Source organism: Odocoileus virginianus, chromosome 1, assembly GCF_023699985.2.
Source record: "Odocoileus virginianus isolate 20LAN1187 ecotype Illinois chromosome 1, Ovbor_1.2, whole genome shotgun sequence".
In the NCBI taxonomy this organism is placed as follows: Eukaryota; Metazoa; Chordata; class Mammalia; order Artiodactyla; family Cervidae; genus Odocoileus; species Odocoileus virginianus.
Window position 1 is genome coordinate 101,942,818 of NC_069674.1, and position 27,238 is coordinate 101,970,055.

Sequence of the window (27,238 nt, forward strand, 5' to 3'; positions counted from 1 at the left end):
TTGCTTTTCCTGTGTCATATTTTACTAAGATTTTGTGCCTCATATCTCCTGCTGAACTGTTTACTAGTAATGTTAAAGAGAATTGATAAATCATTTTCACTTTACATTTTTATATAATCAGGTAACATGAAATATAATTTGATGTACAATTTTGCCTGTTACAGAGGGTGTGCTAATTATAGTGGCATATGCACAAAACATTTTGGCATGACAAGAAGCTGAATAAATAGCTATTTTACGTAAAAATAGCTGTCTTCTTATAAGCTCCCTTTGAGTCACAAGTTATAAACATTAAGAAACACTGTTAATTATGAAATGGTAGATGGATAAGACATGTCCCCAAATTTTTAGCAAATTTCCCTAAATTTTATGCTTGAATTTTCATAATCTTTCCTCTTTAAAGAAATCTACAAGGTTTTGAGTACACAGCAAGTTGGGGAGACATTTTTTATCCTAAAAGAAGTTTCTCAGAATTGTTCATGAAATGCTGAAGGATAGGACAGACTTATCGGGTTACTTGTTCATCAGATTTGCTTTGAACATAAAAATTTACCTTTACAGACTGGTCCTGTATAGGATGTTATGTCCCACTAAAAGCAGCAGTTCATCTCTTTCTCCCTCCACCAAACTCGTTTTTCTTAAATAATTGTATACTAATTTTATAAACATAAAACATGTTATTTGGATAATGATGCCAAGGTAACTGCAACAAAATTGATGAGTGTCTGGGTTGAGAAATTGAATTTATACCTGGTGCTACCTTTTTCTGATTGTTTTGAATTCCTTTGGTTGCCCTTAGTATATTTAGGTGTTTAAAATACCCTAAGATTATTCTGAACTTATTTTATCCAGAGTATGGATTCATATTCCTCCAGTCAAGATGTGCTAAGAGTCTAATTTTCTTTTAATTTCATGGAGAACAATTGACTAGCCACTAAGAACAGTTATTAAAACTTGCCAGTTTTCAACTTAAAATCAGTGAACATTTGGCATTTCCTTAAGAAAAGTTTTGGGAGTTTTGTTCTTTCCCAGTTGTATTTGCCTAATTTGTTTTTATATGTTATTTAAAATTTAGTAAGAATACATTGTTCTAGATTCTGAAAGTCATTTTAGTACTTTTTTTTCCCTTGCTTTAACACAGTGAAGAACAGCAGACATACACAAGAAGATGTTTGTTCTTTATACCAGGATTTGACAGTAGATATGAGAACAGTTACCATCTTGGCCAGCTTTGACATAATCATACTATGTTTTCCTACTAGTCAGTCAGATAAGTTGGAGGGGTAAATGTGAGGATTTTATGTTTCTCTAAAGTTCTCAGATTGAGGCCTCTGTTTGCTTATCATGAGAAGGTACTTGGTTAGAGTTTTCAGAGGAGGAAGTTGTATATAACCTTTGAAGGAGCTTTTTATAGCCTAGGAAGTTATTTTTATTTCTACTTAAAGATAAGGTCTTTATTGTTATTATGTGTTCATCCATAAACATTTTCAACTGTAGAATTTGTTCTCGGGAAATATAAGTGGTGATACTCTTAGATACCACTTTAATTTTAGATACCTTAATTTAGATACCACTTTAGATTTACATTTTGTGGTGGTGAACCACGAAAACCAAAGTTGGATTAGCTGTAATATTTCAGATCACAGTAACGTTAATGAAATCACTGCATTTTTACTGAGGAGTGACAGCCATCATTGCGTGTTTTTCCAATTACCTGAGAACCTTCTGTGTTTGGTTACTGGGGTGTTGCCATGGTCGCGTTCTGTGTTGCTGTGGAGTGGTGAGTTGTGGAATCAGTGGCGACCCAGGACGCCCAGGCTTGGAGGTAGGCTGTCTGAGAAGTCTTCACTGTTGTGAAGCCACACTTGACATGGACCAGAAGGTTCTGAAGAGACTGGTGGAATCCATCAGTAAGAGTGTCAACAGCTGTAAGTACTGACCAGATACCTAGCGCTGCCTGAACATCTTCCGTCAAATAAAACCATTGGGTAGTTGGCCAAGAACAAGTGCTTTGTAACCCCAAAGTAGAGTTCTCCTATTTTCTATCTAATATTTTGGTCATTTTAAATATATAGGTAGTAAGTGGATGATAATCCCTGCACTTACACACAAAATATTTCAGTCATCAGGTGTCCTAAAATACATTAGATATGTAGGAAGACTAGCTTGAGAATTTATGTGACAGTGAAATGCTAAAGGGCTATGTGCCTACAGAGTTCTGATTTTATTATAGTCTGAAGTTTAATAAGAGATCTCAAAGTATAAAGGTTCACTTTGACAGCCCTCCTGAGTTCTCTGGCACAAAAGCATAGCAGCAGATGACTGCTGTACTTCACGAGATTGATAGAGATGCATAAGGCATTTTAGATGTTAAAGAAATACCTTGTTGCTTTTGCACATGGCAAGTGTTTATTAAAAACTAACATTCTTTTTAGGATTCCTTGCCCTGCCAGATTTTACAAAAGTAATCTTGTGAATTTTTGTTTCTGAAGCCTGACCACAAGCAATCCTGACTGATTTCTAAGAATTTGTTTCTAGACTTTGAGGAACTGCTTTTATTTCAGCCAGCTTTACAGCCTCATTATTGGACACTTCCATTTTTCTTTGTGTGACTGTGGCAGGATAGTCACTACCTTGTTTAAGCATCTCATTGTGGATATAATTCAGTTTTCTCTTTTCTTAATTGGATTTTAAATGATCTAAGCTCCTCAAGCACTCCTGGGCCCTGTTTTAGTCCTATTGTCCTACTACCCTTAAATCCGTTCAGCAGATTTACCTAGTGTTGAATGTAGTAAGAAATGCCTGCTGTTAACAGCCCAAGTTTTAGAACACTCAAAAGGAAATTGTGCTTGCTTGGCAAACCTGACTCCTCTCCCTTCCTGATGAGACTGTTCTTAGTGGCGTCTGCTACCCGTACGTGTGTTTACAATCATTCTTTGTTACTCACATTTGAAAGCGATTCTCTGAAATAGTAGATACGAGTATGTAAAACTTAATGAGAAAAAAAAAATAAATGGGACCCATATCCCATATAGTCTTCTACAAAGAAGATATAGCTGTTTAGAAAAAAGGAAGTTGCATTCCTTCCTTATTCCAAAGTTTTTGACACTTAATAATTCTTAAGTTACTGTTAACAGTTCAGACCCTAAATACTTGAGCAGCTAAGTGACCAGGATAACCAGATTATTAACAGCTGATGTTGTTGATCTCTTCATTGGCAGGATACTGCAAAATGGTTTATGTCTGTTGTCTTCTCTTGAAACCCATTGAGGTAGGTGATGTCATCCATGTTCTTAGGTGAGGAAACTGCATCTTAGTTTAATTGTTTGTGTCAAGTTACCCAGTTAGTGGGCTGAGCTAGTCTGATGTACACTCAAATAATCCTTATTTTTTCAAATTAATCGGCATTATAGTCCCTGATGGTCATTCTGTACTGTTGTACCATAGTAAGGGCACAGTGAAAAGTTGTTGAAATCAGTTCTCGTTCTTGAGTCCTTGCAGTTGAGACCAGGAGTAGACAATGTGCTCTCATGACTAGAATTTGGTTGATGATGGATAGGGGTGGGAAGGACTAATAAGCTGTTGCTGCTTTGGCCATCCCAAGAACTGACTGTCTTTATTTCTCTTGGTGTTCTAATTGTGTGACGGAAAGTTGAAGTGATTTTTCCTGGGCTTTGCTTTAGAGCGTCTTAGGAGGGAGCCTTCATAATTTGCTAGGCCCCTCACATGCCACATGGCCATCCAGTCCAAGCCATGACCATTGTGTGACTGCTCAGATTGTCAGCTGGTCACCTCAGTGACCTCCCAAAGGAAATTCACTCCCTTGCTGAACAGCTGTTTCCTCTTTTTTTTCCCCCAACAGATCTAGAACGTTTTCTATTCCAGAGCTAATATGACTTCTGTCTTCATTTACACTGCTCTCTAGAGCTACATTGTTCATTATAGTGACCACTAGCTTCATGTGGCTATTTAAATAAAATATGTGGAACTTAAAATCCGGTTTTGGTCACACGAGCCACTTTTCAGGGTTTAATACCAACAATTGGGTTGCGGCTACCAAATTGAACAGCACAGATATAGAACATTTCCATCATCTCAGAAAGTTCTATTAGACATTGCTGCTCTAGAGTCATGCAAAGAAATTATTCCCTTTTCCAAATAATGGCCCTTTAATCTGATGGGAGAGGCAGATAATTACTTCATGGTATATAGTAAATGGCTTCATGGGTGTGTAACCTGTGTGTTCTCAAAGGGCCCCATGCTACGTTTAAGGCTCTGCTAACACTGCCTTAAATAATTTTTTATTTTTTTATTCTTACTTGTATTTATTTATTTGGCTTGCCAGGTCTTAGTTGTGGCATGCCAGGTCTTCGATCTTTCTTGCAGCATGCAGGATCTAGTTCCCTGACCAGGGATCTGACAAGGCCCCTGTGCATTGGGTGCACAGAGTCTTAACCATTGGACCACCAGATCCAGTCCCAAAATGTATTTTAAATTAGAGACCTGTATTTTCATTTTGCATTGGGCCCACAAATTCTGTAGTTAACAGTGGCCATGACCTCTTGCTTGTAGCATGGTAGGAGTAGCTCCCCCATCAGAATCACCTAAAGGTTTGTATTGAAAATGTGTAGATCCCTGAGTACCACCCTTAGTGTATTTTAAAAAATCTCTTGTCAGTGGTGCCAAGCCTCCAGATTGTTCACTTCATGTATTCTTAGACAGTATAAAGTTTGAGGAGCCTGATCTGAATTGTCTTTTCCACTTTACACTTCAATTCTGTAGCCTAATGTCAATCCCAGTTTGACAGTGAGTTGGGAATTGACCCAGTCTTTTTCACACAGATTGTCATTTTTATACTTATGTACATTAGCAAACTTTTTTAAAGTGAAGAATTGTAAAATTATTCTTAGTAGTGTCATGTGGTTTCATTCAACTGATCATTTTGGCATCTCAGACCTACTCTGGATCTTGACTCTCATCCAGCATATTCCTTAACTTCTCCCATTTACAAGTGATTGATGGTCATTTATTTAGCAAACATGTATTGAGAGATTACCATTGTCCTAAGCTCTACTGGTTACTGAATAGATATTAACATAAAAGTAAGAGATTTTGCTAAAATCCCAAGTATTTAGTGAACAAATGTTCCCTGATCCACTCCTACCAGATGGAGGAAATAGTTAAATGTTGTATGATTTGACTTTGTAAACTCATGAGCCTGTCTTTTCTGAGCACTCAGGAGTTTTTAATACAATTGATCATCTTTTTTAGGACTTAGACCAGGACCACCTAAGGGCCCACTAGTCCAGTATGTGGCTTTTTCTATATTTGTGATACGTAACATGAGCCAGTGTGTGCACATACATAGGTTTGTGTACATGCAGATTTCCTAGCTGTGCCTGCAGAACAGGCTTAGAAATCCACGGAGAACCAGGTTTCCTTAAAGCAATGGCTGAACAGAGCGTAAAGGGAAACCTACACTACTCCTGTTTTACTCTAGCACTACTACCATGCTCATCTGGTCCCCAACTGTGTGGAGGTTTTTCCCAACAAACAGTTCTCTGTGACATTAGCTGAGTGTCCCTATAATTTAACTAACACTACCTGGAGAGCATCAGATTCCACAGGTTAAGGGTTCAGTCCAGAAGACGGTACCCCACCAGATGCCGATCACAAGTCCAGATTATTAGCTGTGCTTCTGACCAGCTGGCTACAAATCATGACCCCCTCCTATGTTCAGTTAATTTGCTAGAGCACCTCACAGAACTCAGGATGCAGCTTGCTCTCCAGATTACCAGTTTATTATGAAAGGATATAATTGAGTAGCTGGACGGAAGAGATGCATAGAGCAAGGTATGTGGTAAGTGGTATGGAGTTTCCAGGCTCTCTGGACACTTCTGTGTGTTCACCAGCCCAGAAGCTCCCCCAAGCCCCACTTTTGGGTGATTTTATGGAGGTTTTATTACACAGCCATGATTAACTCAATATCCAGCCCCCCTCTGGAGAAGGGATGGTGGTGGAACTAAAATTTCCACACTTTTAAACATGACTTGGGTTTTCTGTTGACAAGTTCCCACCTAGGAACAACCAACAGTCACCTCATTAGAACGAAAGACATTCTGTCAACAAGGAAGTGCTAAGGGATTTAGGAGCTCTGTGCCAGAAAGCAAGGGGAGAGACCAATTTTTTTTTTTTCCTGCCTGTTACTTCATAATACAAGATGGGACTGGCGAGTACTGCCAGAATGCAAGAAGTGCTGTGAAAGGGTGAGGGCATGTGAGACCGAAGAGCCAAACCTGAAAGCTCCCAGTGGCCAAAGCTGAAACAACCTGAGCAGCGAAATTATTGATAAGTGACATATTGGCCTAAAATAAACAAATGTGACTTCATACTGATGTAAATGATTAAATGGAAAAGAGACAAATCTTCCTTTGAAGAATTTAATAGTATAAACACCCCTTCCCTATGAAGTGGAGTTTAATTAAACCTTTATCATGAGAGACTGGCTTCTAAAGACCAGAGAAAGGAGCAGTAGATTCGTTGGAGAAACTGGGCTGCCTGAACCGCGTGATCCTGCTTAGCAGCAGTTATACTTTATGTCAGTGTCACGTATCTGATGCGTGACAAAAACAGCACTTTATCCCTCTAGTATTCTTCCCCAAAACACAACCACACTTTAATTATGAGGAAAGCATTAGGCAAACCTAAGTTGAGGAACACTGTGCAAAATAAAAACTGTCAAGTTCATGAAAAGGACTAAGACGGCACACTTGCAGGATTGGCGGAGACGTGACAGCCGAATGGATCCCGCGTGGGATCCTAGAATAAACAGGAAACTGGTGGGAAAACAGGTGAAATCTATAATTTAGTTAATAATAATGTGCCAGTGTCCGTGTTTTAGTTTTGACAAGTGCCCCATGGTTATGTAAGATGTCTGCAGGAAGAAACAGGAGTTTATGGGAATCTTACTATCACTGCATCTCTTACGTAAAATAAAACTATTCCAAACTAAAAAGTTTAATAAATAACAGGTCAGTCTCTAGTTTATGAACACCATTCTCATTACCCACAGCTTCTCAAGTATCATTTACAGGGGTTCTTTGACCACATGTGTAAGGTCTTTAGATATAATGCAAGTGAGCTGCATAGATAAAACTCAGAAGTTACTACCTGCTGCAGATTGTGTCTAAGATCCTTGATTATTTTGCTGGATAACTTGTTAGTATTTGATTCAGAGCAGTTCCTGACTCCTGACTCACTTTCTTCAGATATCCATTTCACATCGCTGTAACACTCAAATGTTAATTCTCCATCAGAGTTGAGCAGGGCTAGTTTCAGGCAAACATTAATGTAATACGTACGCCATGTAGTGTGTCCACACACCTGAACTGTGTTTCTCCTCATATTCCATAAAAGCAGGAGAAAAGAGACGGGTTTTGTCCTCAGAGCACCTGCACCCCCATCTGTGACCAAGTCTTGAAAAGTCACGTTGCTTTATTTTATTGTACTCTTGGTTGAAATGGCAGTCAAAAAATACCCCTAGTTTTAAGTGAAGGAGACACAAACCCCATCTTTGTAAGGGAGAAGTATCAGAAGTCTCATTCTAAGAAGAGCATATGAGTGGGACAGGATTTAAAATTATCTGGGAAAATATAACCTGTCACCTCTAGATTGACCATTCATAAGGCAGTTTAAAGAATCCACTGCCAAAGTGAGCCTCCTTAAATGCAAATCTGATTCTGTTAACTTGCCAGCCAAAATTTTTCAATAAGCCCCTCTGTAAAGTCAAACAGTTCTGCCACCTAGCTGCACCAAACCATCTGTGGCTCTGAGAATATGCCACCCTGCCTTCAAACTGCCTCCTCTAATAAATACTCCTGTGATTGGCTTTAGCTCAAGGGACACCTCTTCCTGGAGCCCCTTCTTACTGCCTTTCCGCACTTAATGATTCCTTTCCTTGGGTCACTGCCAAACACTTTAATCACAGTGTTTGTAACACTTTCATTTCATTTCTTTTTCTCTTGACCAAAGTGTAATAAATTAAGGGCAGAAATGATGGTGTATTCATTGCCTAGGTTCATGGGAGGCCCTTAATAAATGCTTATTAGATGGATAAAAATGACCTTTATGTCAAATTTTGGGGCTATGTATGAAGCCTGAGAATCTAGTTGAGTTCATAAATAATGTTAGGTATCTTTGTAATTGTTTATTCTATAGATTTATCAACCTTCACCCTAAGAGTCAAGTCATTCTGACCATGTTAGAAACCCTAATGTAACCTGCATATTTGCTGTCAGTTCTCATTGGTTTTCGTTGGGTAACTTGAAATCACCTCAAAGACAAAATCTAAAAAAATATTTCTCCTTTCACCCTCCCCAAAAGAGGGAGGGGAGGAGAAGGAAGAGAGAAATAGAACTAGTAAACAGCTTCCCTTCTAACTCTTCAGTTCAGTCGCTCAGTCATGTCCAACTTTGCGACCCCATGAACCGCAGCCCGCCAGGCCTCCCTGTCCATCACCAACTCTCAGAGCTTACCCAAACCCATGTCCATCCAGTCGGTGATGTCATCCAGCCATCTCATCCTCTGTTTTCCCCTTCTCCTCCTGCCCCCAATCCCTCCCAGCATCAGGGTCTTTTCAAATGAGTCAGCTCTTTGCATGAGGTGGCCAAAGTGCTGGAGTTTCATCTTCAACATCAGTCCTTCCAGTGAACACCCAGGACTGATCTCCTTTAGGATGGACTGGTTGGATCTCTTTGCAATCCAAGGGACTCTCAAGAGTCTTCTCCAACACCACAGTTCAAAATCATCAATTCTTCTGTCCTCAACTTTCTTTATAGGTCAAATCTCACATCGATACATGACCACTGGAAAAACCATAGCCTTGACTAGATGAACCTTTGTTGGCAAAGTAATGTCTCTGCTTTTTAATATGCTGTCTAGATTGGTCATAACTTTCCTTCCAAGGAGTAAGTGTCTTTTAATTTCATGGCTGCAATCACCATCTGCAGTGATTTTGGAGCCCAGAAAAATAAAATCAGCCACTGTTTCCCCATCTATTTCCCATGAAGTGATGGGACCGGATGCCATGATCTTAGTTTTCTGAATGTTGAGCTTTAAGCCAACTTTTTCACTCTCCTCTTTCACTTTCATTAAGAGGCCCTTCTTCACTTTCTGCCATAAGGTGGTGTCATCTGAATATCTGAGGTTATTGATATTTCTCCTGGCAATCTTGATTCCAGCTTGTGCTTCCTTCAGCTCAGCGTTCCTCATGATGTACTCTGAAGTGCAGGGTGACAATATACAGCCTTGACATACTCCTTTTCCTATTTGGAACCAGTCTGTTGTTCCATGTCCAGTTCTAACTGTTGCTTCCTGACCTGCATACAGGTTTCTCAAGAGGTAGGTCAGGTGGTCTGGTATTCCCATCTCTTTCAGAATTTTCCACAGTTTATTGTGATCCACACAGTCGAAGGCTTTGGTGTAGTCAATAAAGCAGAAATAGATGTTTTTCTGGAACTCTCTTGCTTTTTTGGTGAGCCAGCAGATGTTAGCAATTTGGTCTCTGGTTCCTCTGCCTTTTCTAAAACCAGCTTGAACATCTGGAAGTTCACGGTTCATGTATTGCTGAAGCCTGGCTTGGATAATTTTAAGCATTACTTTACTAGCATGTGAGATGAGTGCAATTGTGTGGTAGTTTGAGCATTCTTTGGCATTGCCTTTTTTTGGGACTGGAATGAAAATTGACCTTTTCCAGTCCTGTGGCTACTGCTGAGTTTTCCATATTTGCTGACATATTGAGGGCAGCACTTTCACAGTGTCATCTTTCAGGATTTGAAATAGATCAACTGGAATTCCGTCACCTCCACTAGCTTTGTTTGTAGTGATGCTTTCTAAGGCCCACTTGACTTCACATTCCAGGATGTCTGGCTCTAGGTGAGTGATCACACCATTGTGATTATCTGGGTCATGAAGATCTTTTTTGTACAGTTCTACTGTGTATTCTTGCTACCTCTTCTTAATATCTTCTGCTTCTGTTAGGTCCATACCATTTCTCTCCTTTATTGAGCCCATCTTTGCATGAAATATTCCCTTGGTATCTCTAATTTTCTTGAAAGTTTTCTCAAATTATCTTTAATTCATAGAATCAGACTTTTAGAAACTGAGGGAATAGCAGAGATCATCTAGAATAATACTCAAATTGTATAGGTGAGGACTCTGAGGCATAAAGAAGTTGAATTGTGTTAAGTCATACGAAATGGAAGTGGAACCTAGACTTAAGTCTAGTACCCCCAACCCACAAAGCCTAACCACTTAGTTCTCAGTTCGGACAGTGCATTAGAGTCACCTGTGTGCTTTTTAAACAGCATCTCAGGCTCCCTGCCTGCTTTCTGATCTCATTTCTGTGGTCCTAACCAAAGTTTATTGCTCCAAGCCAGGCTTCTAGGCTTCCAGATTTCCCCTTCAGTACAACTTTGCCAGATGGGTTTTATTAAACCACTTCTCAACCCTTACAGCATAGAAAAATTAGCTGAGCTTTTGTTACAAAGGTAGCTCCTCCTGGATCCACTGTTAGCAACTGTGACTTAGTAGGTCTGGGGCAAGGCCTTTGACAAGCAATGAGAGGTGGATGATTTTCATACAGAGGGTCCAAAGATGATACCACAAGAAACCCTGCTCCAGTAAAACAAACGTTAATCTTCTGACCAGGCATTCAAGGCTCTATTTCAACAGCCTGTCCTCTTCAGTCTTGTTTTTCACTTCTTCCCAACTTGCTATGCTCCCAACAAAACATATTCAACCTCAATCTCAATTCTTTCCTTTACTCATGTTATTCCCTCTTCCTGGAATTCGCCACTTCTTTACCACCCTGAATACATTCCTTTCTGGATAAATGCTCTGCATCCTTCAAGGCTCAGTTCAAAGTCTACACTCATGAAAATAGCACAACTCTTTCTCATACAGATTTCTCTTCACATGTCTATAGTGGTGAGTGTTATATGACATAATTTAACATTTATATACTGTCTTAATGAGACATCTGAGTGGCATCTGTCTTGATTGTGTGAGCTCTTAAGTAACAAGTCCATGTCACAGTTTTTAAACCACTAGTGCATCACAGAAACAAAATAGCTAATTAGTAAAATACATTTAATTGGGTTGGAGAACTCAGAGGTTAAATCTAAGTTGTATTTATTTGTATTTTCATTTCACAGTCAAAAAGAGTGAAATAGAGTGTCTCATAAGAATTTTTCACAACTTGGTGGGAAGAGGTGACGTAAAACTTGCTAACGTTGGACTAGATCGTAACACATTTCGAGTGATCCTGCACAGCGTATTTGGAATGACTGATGATGTGCTAATGAATAGGGGTAAGGAGTCATGGAGACTGATATGGGCCAAGCTGAGGTGGCAGGTGCGCGCGCACGTGTGTGTGTGTGTGTGTGTGTGTGTGTACACACATACATATATACATACACATATATTCAGTTTTCACCAAAGACTGAAATTTTTGAAGCAAAAACTATACATATAATTCTGGTATTGCTACTGATTTAGAACAGTAAATCTGATTTGATCATCAGGATGGATTTTATTATAAACTCACTCAAGTTCTTGTCTCATAGCTGTGATACTTTGAGAAAGAACCAGTAAGGAACTAAATAAGCTAGCAGTATTTTTTTTTTTAATATAACTTTGTAAAAAATAAAAAGATAAAGATAAGTTTGTGGTTTCTGTTGTCTTTGGATTCATATGCTGTAGACATGTAAAACATGTAAAGACATGTTGACTTCTTCAACACACACAAAAGGAAAATTACTCATTATATTGAAAAAAAATTAATACTTTTATATTTAAAATAGGAAATTATACAAAGTGATCCAGTCAGTTTCAATAACAAACTTTGTGTTCAATTTGATGTCTTAATGTGTGTATACACCATGAAGACCGTATCATGTCATGCGGTGGTGCTCAGTCGTGTCTGACTGTTTGCAGCCCCCGTGGACTGTAGCCCGCCAGGCTCCTCCATCCATGAAATTCTCCAGGCAAGAATACTGGGGTGGGTTGCCATTTCCTTCTCCAGGGGATCTTCCCAACCCAGGGACTGAACCCTCATCTCTTGCATCTACTGCTTGGCAGATGGGTTCTTTACCACTGAGCCACCTGGGAAGTCCATAGTCAAAATAATTAATGTTTCCATTAACCCCAAAAGAGACAATAATGTTTTGTTTTCTATAGGATAATACCAAGATTTCATTGGTAATTTTAAAAATAATGTGTTATTTTACTAATTGATCTTTAGGTATAACACAAATTCTTTAGAACAGGATTTTACCACTCTTTTTAGAGTGGTAAAAATTATCACATTGATTTTCTACATTGTTGGTCTTTTTTCCTCAAAATAACCATACAGAACATCACAAGTGACACTCATCATTAACCATGGGGAGGAGAATGGCTTCTTTTTGTAAAAATCTGTTGGAAATATACTTCCAGTTATTTTTGATTCTTTCAAGAAAAATTGTACCAAAACCTTCTGTCTCCCCCTTTTGGGGAGGAAATACTTTTTTTTTCTCTATTCATAGTACTCTTGAATAATAGCTATAAATTACAAGACACTAACACATTTCTTTTTCTTTCAGTATTTTTTGCATTTGACAAAGACAATGATAACTACATAAATGTGAAAGAGTGGGTTAGAGGACTATCAGTGTTTCTTCGAGGGACTTTTGAAGAAAAGCTGAGGTGTAAGATTTCTATATAAATATTAACATATATAGTATCAATTTTATATTAATCCTTAAATCATTTTTTAAAAAAATATAAACTCAGTGTTATTCTCTATAGCATTCTTGCGAAAGTAGTTCATGAGAGTTTAAAAAAAAGGCAGATGAAATGGGTGACCTCTTTTATAGGAGAGTCCCTGGTCCCCAAGACACTTACTTCACTAGTTCTGTAGCATACAAATACCACCAGGATGGCTTTTTGGCTCAAGGCCTGGGCAAAGAAGCGCAGCTACAGGTCAGGACAGGTGCCGACTATGATGATAGGCAAGGCTGAGATCTCTGGGGATGTGTCTGGGCTCAGCAGGAAATGGGCCTTGAATATGGGCGGCCACGTAGTTCACAGTGGACTATTGCTTGTCTTTTCGTCAGAGTAGGGATGAGGGGTTAACACAAAACAATGTAAAGCACACAGCTGTCAGACATCAACACTCTAGTATTAGAATGAGTGTAGGTGAATAAAGAGAGGGAATGAGACTAAGGCAATGAAATCCCAAAGGAAGGAAGTATTATAAAGGGAGCATCATTAGGAATTCCAAAGACAAAAATCTGCCACAATTTTGTAGAGATAGCTCTGGCTCACCTCACCTATACCACTGATGTGATACATGTTTTCTATGTTTTACACCTCCTGTGCCAGGATTTGGGGTGTGAAACCTAGCAAGAGAATAGGAACAATTTTAAACAACAGTGTTCAAGGGAACAAATGTCAAATTACATAGGAAAAACTGCAGAGTTCTTAGTATGTAAGCAAATTTTTACCCCTTCTGCCACTTGATTCTGGTTTTGGGATGTTCAAAAGAAAATCTCTAAGTTAAATACATGTTTTAAAAATGATAGTAACATTTTAAAGACTCACCAACTGTATTTTAAAGTTAAGACTTTTGTTTCTCTCTTTTATTTGGGGGAGGTATTTTTTTTTCCTTTTTTTAATACTTAAAATATTGAAGTATAATTGACATACAACATTGTATACTTCCTTTTTTTTTCTTACAACATGTTTCCCCCACACACTTTTCTCCAGTCTAATTTTCACAGGACACAATTAAGTACAGTAGTCACTTGTTCCTTATAATTTCAGTGCTGTTATACAGAAGTCTCACTGAGAAATGAAAAGTGAAGTTTCATGAATGTAAACTCTTGTGAGACTTCTGTATAACAACACTGGACATGACAAATTGCTGTTGTTTAGTCTTTAAGTCGTGTCCAACTCATTTGCCACCCCATGGACTGTTGCCTGTTAGGCTTTCTGACCATGGGATTTTCCAGGCAAGAACACTGGAGTGGGTTGCCATTTTCTTCTCCAGGGATATTCCCAACCCAGGGATCAAACCCATGTCCCCTACGTTGGCAGGTGGATTCTTTACCACTGAGCCAGAAGGGAAGCCAGGACATAATGAATAGCATCGCAGTATCAAAATTTTTTTCCTTTTCTAATCCCACTGCCTAAAACTACTTGATGTATTATACATTTCAATACATGTTAATTTGGGGGAAATACTGTTTCTAGTAGGGCTATGTCACAAGCTTATATATGCTATATACTAGAAAAATGCAACAAAAGTGCTAATCTGATACTCTGGAATTTAATACCTGCTTCTTTTTCTTCCTCACTCCCTCCCTTCTTTCTCCCTATCTTGCTCTTCTTTCTTTCCTGTCTCTGTCTCTCTCCCCCTCCCCACCTCCCTTCCTTTCTTTCCAGAAACATCTAACTAGATTACTAACTCAAGAACTACTTCACTGCTGTATTCCCAGGACCTGAATAAGGTCATTTGTGGGATGAAGGATAAACTGTAGTAGTGCTTACATGGTGCAGTGGAAATCGTGTAATCATTCTCCAGGGAGAGATGGATCATTTTGGACAGTGAAATGGGCAGTCTCCAAGGCATTGACAGACTCACTACCCACTACCCAAATATATAGAACAATTTTTTTGTCAGTGATGTAATGATGTGTGTACACTAGCTTTTTTGCTCTGTGTAAGAAGGAAGTTACAGCAGTAAGATACACATACATATTTATATGTGTATATATGAAAAGACAGACTTTACACACAGACACACGTGTGTGTGTGTGTGTGTGTGTGTATCACAAAGGATATTTAGTCTTGTGGAAAGATTTATAAAATTCTCTACTGTGTAGAATGTTGTTCAGTCGCTAAGTCATGTCTGGCTCTTGGTGACCCCACGGACTGCAGCAGGCCAGGCTCCTCTGTCCTCCACTGTCTCCCAGGATTTGCTCAAATTCATTCATTGAGTCTAGACTGTAGATTGTCTGAGCTGTTTTTATCCTTCTTTAATTACATACTGAAATAACTGAGAAGCCTAGTGACATTTTAATTATTTTTATCCATGTCTATAAACTTCTTATGCTTTGAAAAGTTTGTTTCGAAGTTTATTATTTCAATGGTGATGGTTACATTTCTCGAGAGAGAATATATGACATGTTGAAGAACAGTCTACACCAACAGTCACCTGGAGAAGAGACTGATGAAGGAATAACAGAGTTGGTAGATATAGCGCTGAAGAAAATGGTAAGAATAAAAAAGCTGTAATTCATTATATCCAGTCCAGAGGATGTGAGAAAGCTAAAGCTAAATAAATGATTTATTTTCCTACATAGTGAATGTAACCTTTGTGAGGGCAGGAGTTCCTGTTTGTTCTCTGCTCTATCCATTGCCTAAAACAGTGCCTGGCTGACAGGTTACTTCATAAATATTTATGGGATGGCTGGGTGATTAAATGAATCACTGCATTAAATGAATGTTAATTTTATTTATTATTGTCCTATCAGTAAATCTTCATTAGGATGATAAAACTGAATGCCATCGTAGTCTGTCTTCATGACTTTTGCTTTCTCATCCATCTTTACACTCATTATAATGAAATAACCCTTATAAAGTGCTTACTACATGCTGGGCCCTTCACAAAAGTTTAATATGTAAACATGCTTTATCTGCAAAACAATGAGATGAAGTAGAAAATATTATCTCTATTTTGCAGATGAGAATACTGAAGTGCAGATAGGTTTATACAAGGCCATGATGGAAAATGAGGTGCAAAATTTACCTTTCAGTGAAACCAGTAACACCTCTTTATTATGGCCATAGTGATTTCTTTTTCTTCCCATGACCCTAGACTGGATACCAATGGTTTAAGACTCTGAGGCCGCCAAGGTCCAGCTCACTGCCTCTTTGGAGTTCAGCAAGTAACTGATGAGGGGGTCTGCTGAGTCTCAGGGTCTCAGATTCGGCCAACAGACCACAGGGTGTCCTTTTCCATTAGACATGCCCAGCAGCCACTGTGAGCGGGGAGGGCAGACTTCTTGAGAGACAGTATCCTTCCCAGTACCACACCCACACCCACTCCCCCTTCTTTTTTTTTTTTCATCCTAAATTTTAATTTTTTTTCAAAGTTGCCATTTTTTTTTTGGTTTATTTTTATTAGTTGGAGGCTAATTACTTTAAATATTGTAGTGGTTTTTGCCATACATTGACATGAATCAGCCATGGACTTACATGTGTTCCCCATCCTGAACTCCCCTCCCACCCTTTCTTTTTTTTAAATACTCTTTTTTTAATTTACTTACTTGGCTGCACTGGGACTCGGTTGCAGCACATGGGATCTTTAGTTGTAGCGTGCAGGATCTGGTTCCCTGAAGGGCGACTGAACCTGGCTGGGCTCCCTGCATTGGGAGCATGGGGTGTTAACCACTGGACCACAAGGGAAGTCCCCTATCCCCTTCTTTTGGAAATAAAATGTCATGGAGTGACTCTTTTTCTGAAAATTATTCAAACCTTTCTTTAAATTAGACCCCCCCAGCAACCTTGATTTAGTTATGCCCAGAAGTGAAAAAATAAGGACCCATCAAGTCAAATCCAAATTTGAATTAAGTAGTTAAAACTATTCATAATCTACACACATGATTTAGTTAATTTCCCATAGTCCCTGTCATGCGCACTGCATTCCAGCCTGGTCTGTCTGCTTCCTGACTTGCATTCCGGCTTACTGTCATAATCCATGTTGAGCCATTCTCCCGCTTTTCTTCCCGACACCTCCACCTGTCTGTACCCCAGCCATCCTTAAGGGCCTAGCAGGAGTCTGCTAGCTTCTTCTCATGATCCTAGTCCTTCTTGCTTTCTCAGTGCCTGCTCCTTATTAAGCAACTTCACTTTTATACATTTTAGGTGATATCCTCCTCTCAAGTTTAAGAGATGCTTTGTGAAACAAGACTAAAATTAAGCTTAGGAATCTTTGGCACTATTTTTATCACAAAAGTAGCAGTATTACAATGTCCTTCCTCTAACTTTCTGTTTTATTTCCCCAATTCGGGTAGAAGTCCTTTAAGGATTTTAATTATTATCACTGACTTACTTGGCTGCAGCGGGTCTTACTTGTGGTGTGTGGGATGTCAGCTTCCAGACCACCAGGGAAGCCCCTAGGGACAGGGTTTTATGCGTCTAAGGTGACGCTTGGGCTGCTGTGACCAAGTATCATCCTCCGGGTAGACTGAACAGCTGGAATTTATTCTCACAATTCGGGGAATCTGAGAAGTCCAAGATGAAAGAGCCAGCAGGTTCACTTCCTGGCTGAGCGCTCTCCTCTTGCCTTGCTGACAGCCACCTCTTGAGTCCTCACACAGCAGACAGGGAGCTTTGGCCTTTCTTTTACTCACAGGATACTAACAGCATCCTTCATGACCTCATCTGAACCTAAGTTACCTCCCGAAGACCCCCACCTTCAAATACCATCCCACTGCCGTGGGCAGAGCTTTAATTTGGGAGGTGTGGAGAGACATTCTATTCATAATATCAGGTATTAGATTCAAAGGAACGAAGTAAATAAGCACCTTTTGATGTGTGCAAGTAGTGCCTACAGAAGTGTGAACGTAAGTCTGATTTGGTAAAAACTTTTTTTCTACAGTTATTTTCCATGCAGAATTAAAATTAACTACTCTTGTCATTTACCAAATCATCTTCCTCTCTAGGATTATGACAACGATGGCAAGATATCTTTTGCAGATTTTGAAAAAGCAGTGAAAGAAGACAGACTTTTGTTGGAAGTGTTTGGACCATGTTTACCGGAGGCAAAGGTACCGTGGCAGCAATGAATTGGTTTGGGGGGAAATTCCAAAGGACCTGAAAAGAAATACTTGCTAGACACTTACCTCTGTAGGGTTCCGACCTACTGCTGAAGTTCAGCAATCAAGGTCTCTGCCCCATCTTAGCATTTGGGACCCAAGACGGTAGTGACCAAGGAATTATACTCAAGACTTTTCAGCTTTTAACCACCTTGACCACACACAATTCCTGATATTCTGGATGTTAATATTTTCTCCCTCCAAACCCAAAGTATATTGGCTTGCTTGAGATAGAACAGCAAATACAGAGTGGATTCAGCAGGAACCTACCATAAACTGCTAGGAGAAAACTTGATCTCTTTCTCATTTGTTGTCAATGAGAATACACTTTCAAAAATTTTGGACACATGCATAGTACTTTATGGTATTTTATTTGTCCTCAAAAAGTATTGAATTTGACAAAGGTTTTCTGAGCCAGAAGAGCCAGCCTGATAATTGACTTCACTATTTCCTTTCTTAATTCTTCGTTTGAGCAACTGTGCTTTGCAAACATGTGATATAAGAAGAAACTTTCTATTCTCTGCAGTAATTTAGATGGGTGATTTTGTGGATGAATTTGCATAATGTTAAGCTATCCTTCATAGCTCAGTTGGTAAAGAATCCACCTGAGGAGACCCCAGTTTGATCCCTGGGTTGGGAAGATTCCCCTGGAGAAGGGAAAGGCTACCCACTCCAGTATTCTGGCCTGGAGAATTCCATGGACTGTCCATGGGGTCAGAAAGAGTCAGGCACAACTAAATGACCTTCACTGTCACTTTTTCACTTCAAGCTCTCCTCATGCAGGCTCATCCACCTACACGTTAAGCTATCCCTGGGCTTCCCTGGTGGCTGAGACGGTAAAGAATCTGCCTACAATGCAGGAGACCCTGGGTTGGGAAGATCCCCTAGAGAAGGGAATGGCAACCCACTCTAGTATGTTTGCCTGGAGAAATCCTGGACAGAGCAGCTTCGCAGGCTACAATCCATGGCATTGCAAAGTCAGACATGGCTGAGCAACTAACACTTTCACTTTCAAGCTATCCTTAAGTCATCTCAGCTTGTCCTGCTGTAGTTTATCCCCACATTTAACTGTCTGGAAACCTGTATTAAAAATCAATGTGTAAAAGGCAAACTTCTCTTTTTAAGAGGACTGATGGGTTAAACGGTATAGAGTAACAGGCTAGAGTCAGTACTTAGGTTCAGATGGAACCACCAGGGTTCTTCAGCAGCTCCCCTAGAGTCCACCTGTAGCCCAGTGATCTAGAGTCTTACTACTGCGTATGATCTATGCACCACTGGCATCCCCTAGAAGCTTGTGAGAACTGCACTCTCAGACCCCTCCTCAAGCCAGCTGAATCAGAATCTCGTCTTTTTTTAGTGTGTGACACAGGTACGGTTCATTTTCCCTCTCATATCATGGTCCATCATGTGTACATGGCCGGGGATGGGGAGCAGTGGCAGCTCCAGTCACAGAAAAGGTCAGGGACACGGAACCCACACAGCAGCTCCTCCCGTCAGGACTGAAGGAGAGCATTTTCAATTGACACAAAATACACCTGTCATAGCATTTATGTTCTTAACCAATTTTAAGCCTACAGTTCAATAGCGATAAGTACATTCATGCTATTTTGCAACCCATCTCCAGAACTCTGCTCATCTCACAAACTGAAACTCTATACCCATTAAACAACTTCCCATTCCCATCACCCACCAGCCCCTGCCACCACCATCTGAATCTGCACTGTCATAAGACCCCAGAGACTCAAAACACCTGAAAGTCTGACAAGCCTGATCTAGACAGCAACTTGCTCTAATTCCATGCTGAAGTCGCTAATGTATTTTTTGACTAAGAGTGCCACAGAAAGTACAGTTGACCCTTGAACAATACAGGTGTGAACTGGGAGGGTCCACTTATATGTGGAATTTTTTTCTATTAATAAATACATAATATATGATCCATGGTCGGTTGAATCTGAGGATACAAAACAGCAGATATGGAAGGCAGACTGTAAAGTTACATGTGGATTTTTGCGTGGAGGGTCAGCAACCCTAACCCCACATTGTTCAAGGGTCACCTGTATGTCTGATCATCTCACAAGGAAGTAGGGCTAGTCCCCTTGCCTGCAGCTTCTTTTAATATCATCCACAACGCAGTGCCATCCTAGCAAGCTCGCATAATGTCATAAATGAAGGTAAAAGTTTCTAACCTTTATATTCAAAATCAATCCATTAGGCAAGAGACCCTTAGGATAGGAAGAAAAGAAAAAGAGACACCATCTGGTATGGGCCTCCTCAGGTTACTGTTATCAGCAAAAAAAGAAAAAAGGGAAACAGCCTGGACATACTTGGACTTCCAATTATGTGGCCCACTGACAGGAAAAAAATGTGGCAAGTAGTGGTGAAAGTCTACCATTTACAAATACTGGTTTGTTTCTGCCACGATGAAGTAAATTATCTTTGAAGTTAACTAAAGCATATATGCTTCTCATTTCAGCTTTGTTCTAACAGTTTAACTTTTTTGCTTTACAGAGTTGTCTTGATTTTGAAGCCCTGGCATTCCAACATATCCTGACTTCTAGTTTTTGAATGTTACGCACCCAAAATTATTAAAATCAGAAACAGATCCTGGTCGCCTATCTTTATATTGTAAAGTACCTATATTTGCTTCAATTGGTTTACATATAGTGATTGCAACATGAGAAATGATGTTGTAATGAATGGTTTCTATAATATTAAGTATGGATCAAAATAACATCAATTGATATAAGAAGTAATGATAAACTAATTAATTTGTTAAGTTAGGCCAACAACCTTAGATCTTGGGGCAAATGTTGTGAATCAGCCATTCACAATCCTCTTTTCTCTTGCTTCCTCACAAACAGAAAACCTAAATATCTGACACTCTAGACTCTTGTGTCAGGAACGGCCACGGCCCAACTCCAGACAATAAGATGTAACCAGAGTCACTGAGTGCAGGTTCTGGAAGTTTTATTTTTTTCAAAGGGACATAACTGGCTAGCATGTTCTTTGTTCATGATAAACTAATTTTAAGAGAGGAAACTAAATTAGACAAGTAGCTTGAATGAAACTACAAAGAAGAGAGTGCATTAAAAAAAAAAAAAATACCAGCAGTAAAATCTCTTCAAGAATTCAAACAATAGCCTAAAAATAAAAAAGAGTCCTTTAAAAATGTTGCTTTACGGCAGGCAGTTTATATCCTCCTTCTTTGTTTTAAAGGACGACTTCTAGGCACATCTTCCACTTTGTCCTCTGGAGGCTTTGGCACAGATGAAATTACCTAGTTTTAAAAAGAGAACCACCAACAGTTTAATTTTTACAGTAGAAAAGTAGTAAAATATTAGAAGAGGTAAGATGTACACCCAATAGTTTAATCCTTGCCATCATCACATTGAAGGCAGTCAGCCCAGGTTCAGGTGCAGCCTACAATCTAGGCACAGAGCAAAGTTTTCTGTCCAAATACTGATGGGAGTAAAATTTTTAAAGCCATCTAAACAAGAAAAAATTTTGAGGGAAGAAAAGCAAATGTATACTCTACTTTAACATTCCTTTATAGATCTGTTATTTTATGAAGTCACTTGTAATTTTATGAATACAGAGAGATACCCTGGTTTTGTATAACTTGAAATACAGATAATGTTTGATACATTCAGAGACAAGGAGGCTCCAGCCGGGATGGTAGAAGAAAAATGTAGAGAAATAAGCAAAAATGCTAGAATCCTCAATTTCTTAGGGAAAAATGAAACCAAATACATCAAAGTAGACAATATAAGTTAAAGCACATACAACAGTCTTCACTTAAAATGGAAAATTACTAGAATCTGACATAACTGTATTTAGTATTTCTCCTTCTACGATTTCTATATCTAGGATTTGGACCTAACTTTTTCCTTGAAAATACAGTCAGCTATGGCTAAGGTAACTATGTACGTGTATCTGTGTCTCAGTCTATCTGCACCTGAAGGCTGGGTGCCAGCACAAGCAAAAACAATGTTAGAGAAGTTTAAGCATAAAAACTGTGTCCCTTAATTTTTATTATTATAAAATAATTCAATCTACCTTAGCCTTTCTTAATCACACTTGTGAAATATATGTACCACTATGTGAAAAGCACCTTCTGAACCTGAGTAGTACAAGAGAATGATCTTTCTCCTTCAGATTATGATTTCTAAAGACTTGCCCCATAGTAAGGTGTCTTTCAAAAGCTATCTCAAATGTTAAGTTTTATTTGTGCTTAGAAAATGGAAAATGATAATGTAAATAACATTAAAAAACTACTACCTAAGAAGGACACTCTATCAATAGGTCTAGTCTACTTAAGAAATTTAAAATTAAAATGAAGACCTGCAGGCCTAATCTTTAAAAACCTCACCTTCTTCTGTGATTATCAAAGAAGCAAAATAAGCATCTGAATTTATTTGTAATTATGAACTTGAGAAATAAATTATAATAATTTCCCCTCAATGCAGTAGTTCTCCACGTTGGCTCACATTAGAACTGTCTGGAAAGGGATAGTTTTGTTTAAAAAGGGAGGGCCTGGGATCGATTCTCATAGACTGATCCAACTGAAACTACTGCTCTTATATTTTCTACCGAGAGTAACATAAAATATATTTAAAGAAAGGATTAAAGGTATCAAAACAAATACATATCTATAAGTCAAATTCAGTTACTTCAACATAGAATCGTAGGAAAACACATCTAAAAATTAAAATTGGAAAAAAAAGAATGACAATACTGAAGTTCCTACAAATAATTCTCCACTTAGCTGTTAGTCCTTATAACCAAACTGTCTCTTAAAAGTTTCTTTTTTAAACGATCTTACCTCTTTAAGTTTATTCCTGATTAAATCTGCTGTTGTATTCAAGGAGTCGTCATGCATGTCCACTTTAGGAATGACTGGTAACTGAGGGCCAATCATAACCTCATTACTACTTGTGCCCGCTTCAAGAAGAGTTTCACGTTTACAGTCATCTTCTCTTCTTCTCTTCCGCTCCTGCAGTTGTGTTGTCCTAGGCATAAACCTGTCAACTGCCTCTGAAGGACTAAGAGCCTTCTGTGCACCACGGCGGGCCAAGGAATTTTGTGAGGTTTTCATCTGCATCTTCTGCAGAGAGTCACAGTGGTCACAATGCCCCAGGGTTCCATCAGAGTTTCTACCATCCTGAGAGGAGTCTGATGGTCTGTCTACATCTTCTCCCGATGAACATGTACACTTGGGGGAGAAATAACACAAAGGCAACTCAGAAGAATAAGGAAGACAAAGATCTGAGTTCCCAGTAGAAGTCTTCAGAGAGGCTGCAGGAAATCTAGATGTCTTTGAATGGAAGTCCCCTCTAAAATCTTTTGCATCTTTATGCTTCTTTGTCACGTAATGATCTGTATGTTACAATTTAAAAGGCAGGGAAAGGGAAACAGAAATGGTTCATTTACTGTTTTCATCATGTAGAAACATGTAATTTTAAAAAGAAACATTACTTTAAAATGTTAATAAATGCTACCCTAAAAAATTTATTCTTGAACAAGTACTGTATTTACATGGTTCAAAAGCTAACAAGGTTATCTGTCCAGTCTTCTCCCTCCCACTTAGCCCTCTTGTTCTCCTATAATACCCACTTCTCTGCATCTCTCTGCCTTCCAGTTAATTCTAAATCTTGGGGAGTTTTTCCATGTCATTACACAGAAAACTTTCTATATCTTCAAAGTATTTTTACTGTTTGAACGTATTATGCTTAGTTTGTGTTTGTAGTTGTTAAAGGAAACAATATGCTGGGTCCATATTTTATCATTTCTTTTGCCACACATACACGTTTTCCTGGAGCCAGTTATTTACACATTTACACAGATTATAGCTCAGCACTTCCGCATGACCAAAGACTCCCAACAGCTCTTGCCAAAGTTTCAGGGGAGTTTCCCACTTCTCTCTTCACACTGCCAGGTGCCCCTTGCCCAGTCAGTCAGAAACTCATCATATTAAATAGCTTTTTAGACAGTGTCTTTGTCTTTTTAACCAAAGGGTGAAAATCTGGTAATCTGAGCCTCTAGAATTATTCCGATTTCAGACCACACACACTATCACAGCCCAGTGCTGACCCCTCTCATTCTACGATCCATGAACTAGATCCTAGGACTCCACTCTGTGCCCTGGGAATTTGTGTCCAGGGCAACTGATTAGAAACATGGGGCATCTGGCCAGCTGGTGTTGATCAAAAGTGGAATTTTTCCACTGTTTTCAGTTTTAGATTAACAGTTCACAGTGGTCTGCATATCAGAAGTTGTTTCTCACTGCCTTTTGGTCAAAGCCTTAATTCCTCAGCATGGACACAGGCCTTTCAGGATTCACTTACTGTCCCCTTTTCTAATCTCAGATTCACACGTAAGCTGCTGTGTTGTGGTTATCATATATTACCCACAGTTCCTTAAAATGCATGACGCTCATTTATTCCTCTGGCCCATCTTTCCATCTGTTCCTCTCCCTTTCTGGGTAATGTCTACTTACCCTTCAGAACTCAGGCACCTTTCTCATCCTGTAGAAACCTTCCATGAGATAACATCTATCCCTTCCCAGCCCAGATTACATAGCATTCTGTAAAGAAAAATCTTCACAGCTTATAGTCACTAGACTGGGAAAACTCCAGGAGGATAAACTCAGCAAAATGCCTGACACATAGGAGGTGTTTAGTAGTAGGCTTTACATACCTTTATTTTTAGTCATTCTTGCTACATAAGCATTCCTTTCTTGTAATTTTTTTCTGGTTTCTTCAACTGTTTCAAATTCTGGAGCATAGCACACATGAAGCAGCCCGCCAAAGAAACTCTGTTCATCCATTTTTCTTTTGGCTATCCTAAACAGAAATGCATGATATCGTGGCTTACTAATCTAGATTTACTTAGGATGAAAGCTTAACTAGTATACAATGCACTGATCTAAAAAGCAAAGTCCAGATATTGTTCTGTACATAAATCCTATAGCTTGGGAGTTAAGACGCTCTGCACGGGAATGGTATTGACCCTACTGATCTACTGCATATTCTTTCAGAGCCTTTCTTCCCCTCTCCCACGAGTCTTCACAGGTTTTAAGCTAAGTTTTCCAAACATATCCAGACTCCCTTTAACCAACATAGGATTCAGCTGGTTGGCTTGAGGTACAGAATCTGTGGTCACGAAATAGAGATTCTGTGTTAAAAGACCCTTGAGAATTAGCTCATGCCCAGCTTAGCCTTTTTAGCACAATGTGTTCCTATAATGGGGTTCAAAGATAAGAAATTAGTAAAAAAAAAAAATTATAATTATAAACATTTAATAATGGAGGAAACACAAATGTGTAACAGTAAATGAGAAAAGGAGAGGATAGTATTCATTTAATATATACTTACTATACATCTATGGCTGGCCAGGAATTACTACAAAAATAAGTACTTCTGTGTCCAGGGAAAACGGTAAGAAATATTCACTGAGATTTTACCATGTGCCAGGCGGTGGCCTAAATGCTTAAAAGGTTCACTTGAAATCACACTTCTCAATATCCCTATGATGACTCTGAGGCATGGGGAGACCATTTGTCCAAGCTCATCTTGGTTTGTGGAGCCAGGATTCAAATCCACATGTCACACTGGCCTATTGTACAAGGGGTGTGGGAGATGCAAAGGTTTCGTGGAATGAATGCACAATGAGAAAATATGCTTCCCTAACCATGAGGAGCTGGCAAGCTGGTTAGGGCAGTGAGATTATACATAAGAGCAACTGGAGACCAATATATGGCCCACATACCCCAGTACTATGTATAGCACAGAAAATATGAATTGTAATAGCCAGGGAAGGATGGGTCTTGAAGCGTATTAATGACAAGAATATGAGTAAGGCATTTCTATTTCCCTTACTAGAGCAGAGGATTTATGCTATACAAAAGAAGAAAAAAGATGGGGTCAATTCATATAGATGCATAACAAGAAATGTTAACAGCCAATGTTTACTGCATTCTGAACAGGAGGCATTTGCTAAGCCCTTTACATGGATTAGCTCATTTCATCCTCATACAACTTAAGTAAGTAGATCCTTTTTTACCATACACATTTTATAAAACAGGAAAACAAGTTTAATGGGATTAAATAACTTGTCCAAGGTCATGATGTTAGTAAGCAGTGAAACCTGAAAATTTAGTCCAAACCCACTTTTTAATCTACCACACTATAAAGACAAAAAATAGTTAAGCAAGGGGATGACCTGATGGACAGACTTGATAAAGCTAACACCTACATTAAGAATAGTGGAGAAAAATAAAAAGCCATGTTCAATTACTGGGTAATTCATGAAAGAATGCGGGAGGCCAAAATGACAGCGATGGCAACAGAGGAAATGAGACACTGCTTAACTTGCACATTACCTTGCGCTCTGTAAATTGAGAAATTTAATAAGATAAACTTCTGTAAAGTCTTCTGCTGGGTATTCGTCTAGAGCATTGTACTGTTCAATTGCACCATATAGAGCAAATCGCTCAACTAATTCCTTCATTGCTCCCACTGCAGGAACTCCTTGTATTAATAAGTACCAAGACTCCAAGTTGATTGTATATACCTAAAACAAATGCAGACACATTAAATGTATTTCACAAACAAGCCTAAGACAAACCTGTTACTATTTAAAAAAAAAAAGCTGAAAACAAGAACTACTCTGGTCAGGTCTGCAGAAAACTTTTTTAAAAATCTGCCCCTCTCTTTGCATAAACAGTAATCAACCCTACGTGGGAGAGCTTCGAGCTAAAGCACACAATAGACTACCTCCAATCGATATGTCTTCAGAAGTTGCCTCGGTAAATGTTACAGGAAAGAGTTAAATATTCACTACTGTAAACACCTACCCCGTTTTCACGGAGCTCCAACCGTTGACTGATACTCCGCGAGAGTATCTGGTACCTGAGTACCAGCGTTCCTCACACTCACCTCCAGCAAATGGATGTGACTGCAGCCTTTGAAGACTTTATTTACATTTATAGGCCTGTGAAGCTACAGCTCACATAAAGCTACCGACGACAACGAATGAAACCAAAATCACTTTACCTTCACAGCGCGAGGCCGTCGGCCCTCCCGATACTTGGCTCTCGAGTCGCACACAGCCCTTTGGACGTGGTGGTCGAATACGCCGCCAACTTGCCCTCCGCTCGACGCCATCTTGGCGGCTTTGGCCCTCTCAGAGACGACAACATCCGCCTTGTTGCCCTCCGGATTATCCAATAAGAGAGAGGGGTGGGTCAAGGCGCGCCGAGATTGGCTGACGGGTCGACAGGGCCAACATCGATGGCCAACATCGTTTCCTGTGAGCAA

The 27,238-nt window shown here is 39.3% G+C and overlaps 2 protein-coding genes across 3 annotated transcripts; one reads left to right on the forward strand and one right to left on the reverse strand.

Annotated features, from left to right (window-relative positions):
* Positions 1–101: 101 nt before the first annotated feature.
* On the forward strand, positions 102–20,524 carry LOC110150563 (calaxin-like). Its single transcript, XM_020913570.2, has 6 exons — positions 102–1,928; positions 11,214–11,369; positions 12,642–12,746; positions 15,164–15,315; positions 17,769–17,873; positions 20,430–20,524. Exons 1-6 carry the CDS (start codon positions 1,871–1,873, stop codon positions 20,484–20,486), a joined length of 633 nt encoding a protein of 210 aa, XP_020769229.2. The 5' UTR covers positions 102–1,870; the 3' UTR covers positions 20,487–20,524.
* Positions 18,274–27,214, reverse strand: RBM48 (RNA binding motif protein 48). 2 transcript variants are annotated; one of them, XM_020913569.2, is made up of 5 exons: positions 26,975–27,214; positions 26,302–26,492; positions 24,618–24,763; positions 22,744–23,297; positions 18,274–21,198 (listed from the first exon to the last, which is right to left on the reverse strand). In XM_020913569.2, the coding sequence occupies exons 1-5, from the start codon at positions 27,083–27,085 to the stop codon at positions 21,112–21,114; spliced, it is 1,089 nt and encodes a 362-aa protein (XP_020769228.1). In that variant the 5' UTR covers positions 27,086–27,214; the 3' UTR covers positions 18,274–21,111. The 2 variants fall into 2 exon arrangements, with proteins under 2 accessions (XP_020769228.1, XP_070327912.1); XM_070471811.1 differs by lacking the exon at positions 26,302–26,492 and having other exon boundaries at positions 26,975–27,052.
* Positions 27,215–27,238: the final 24 nt, after the last annotated feature.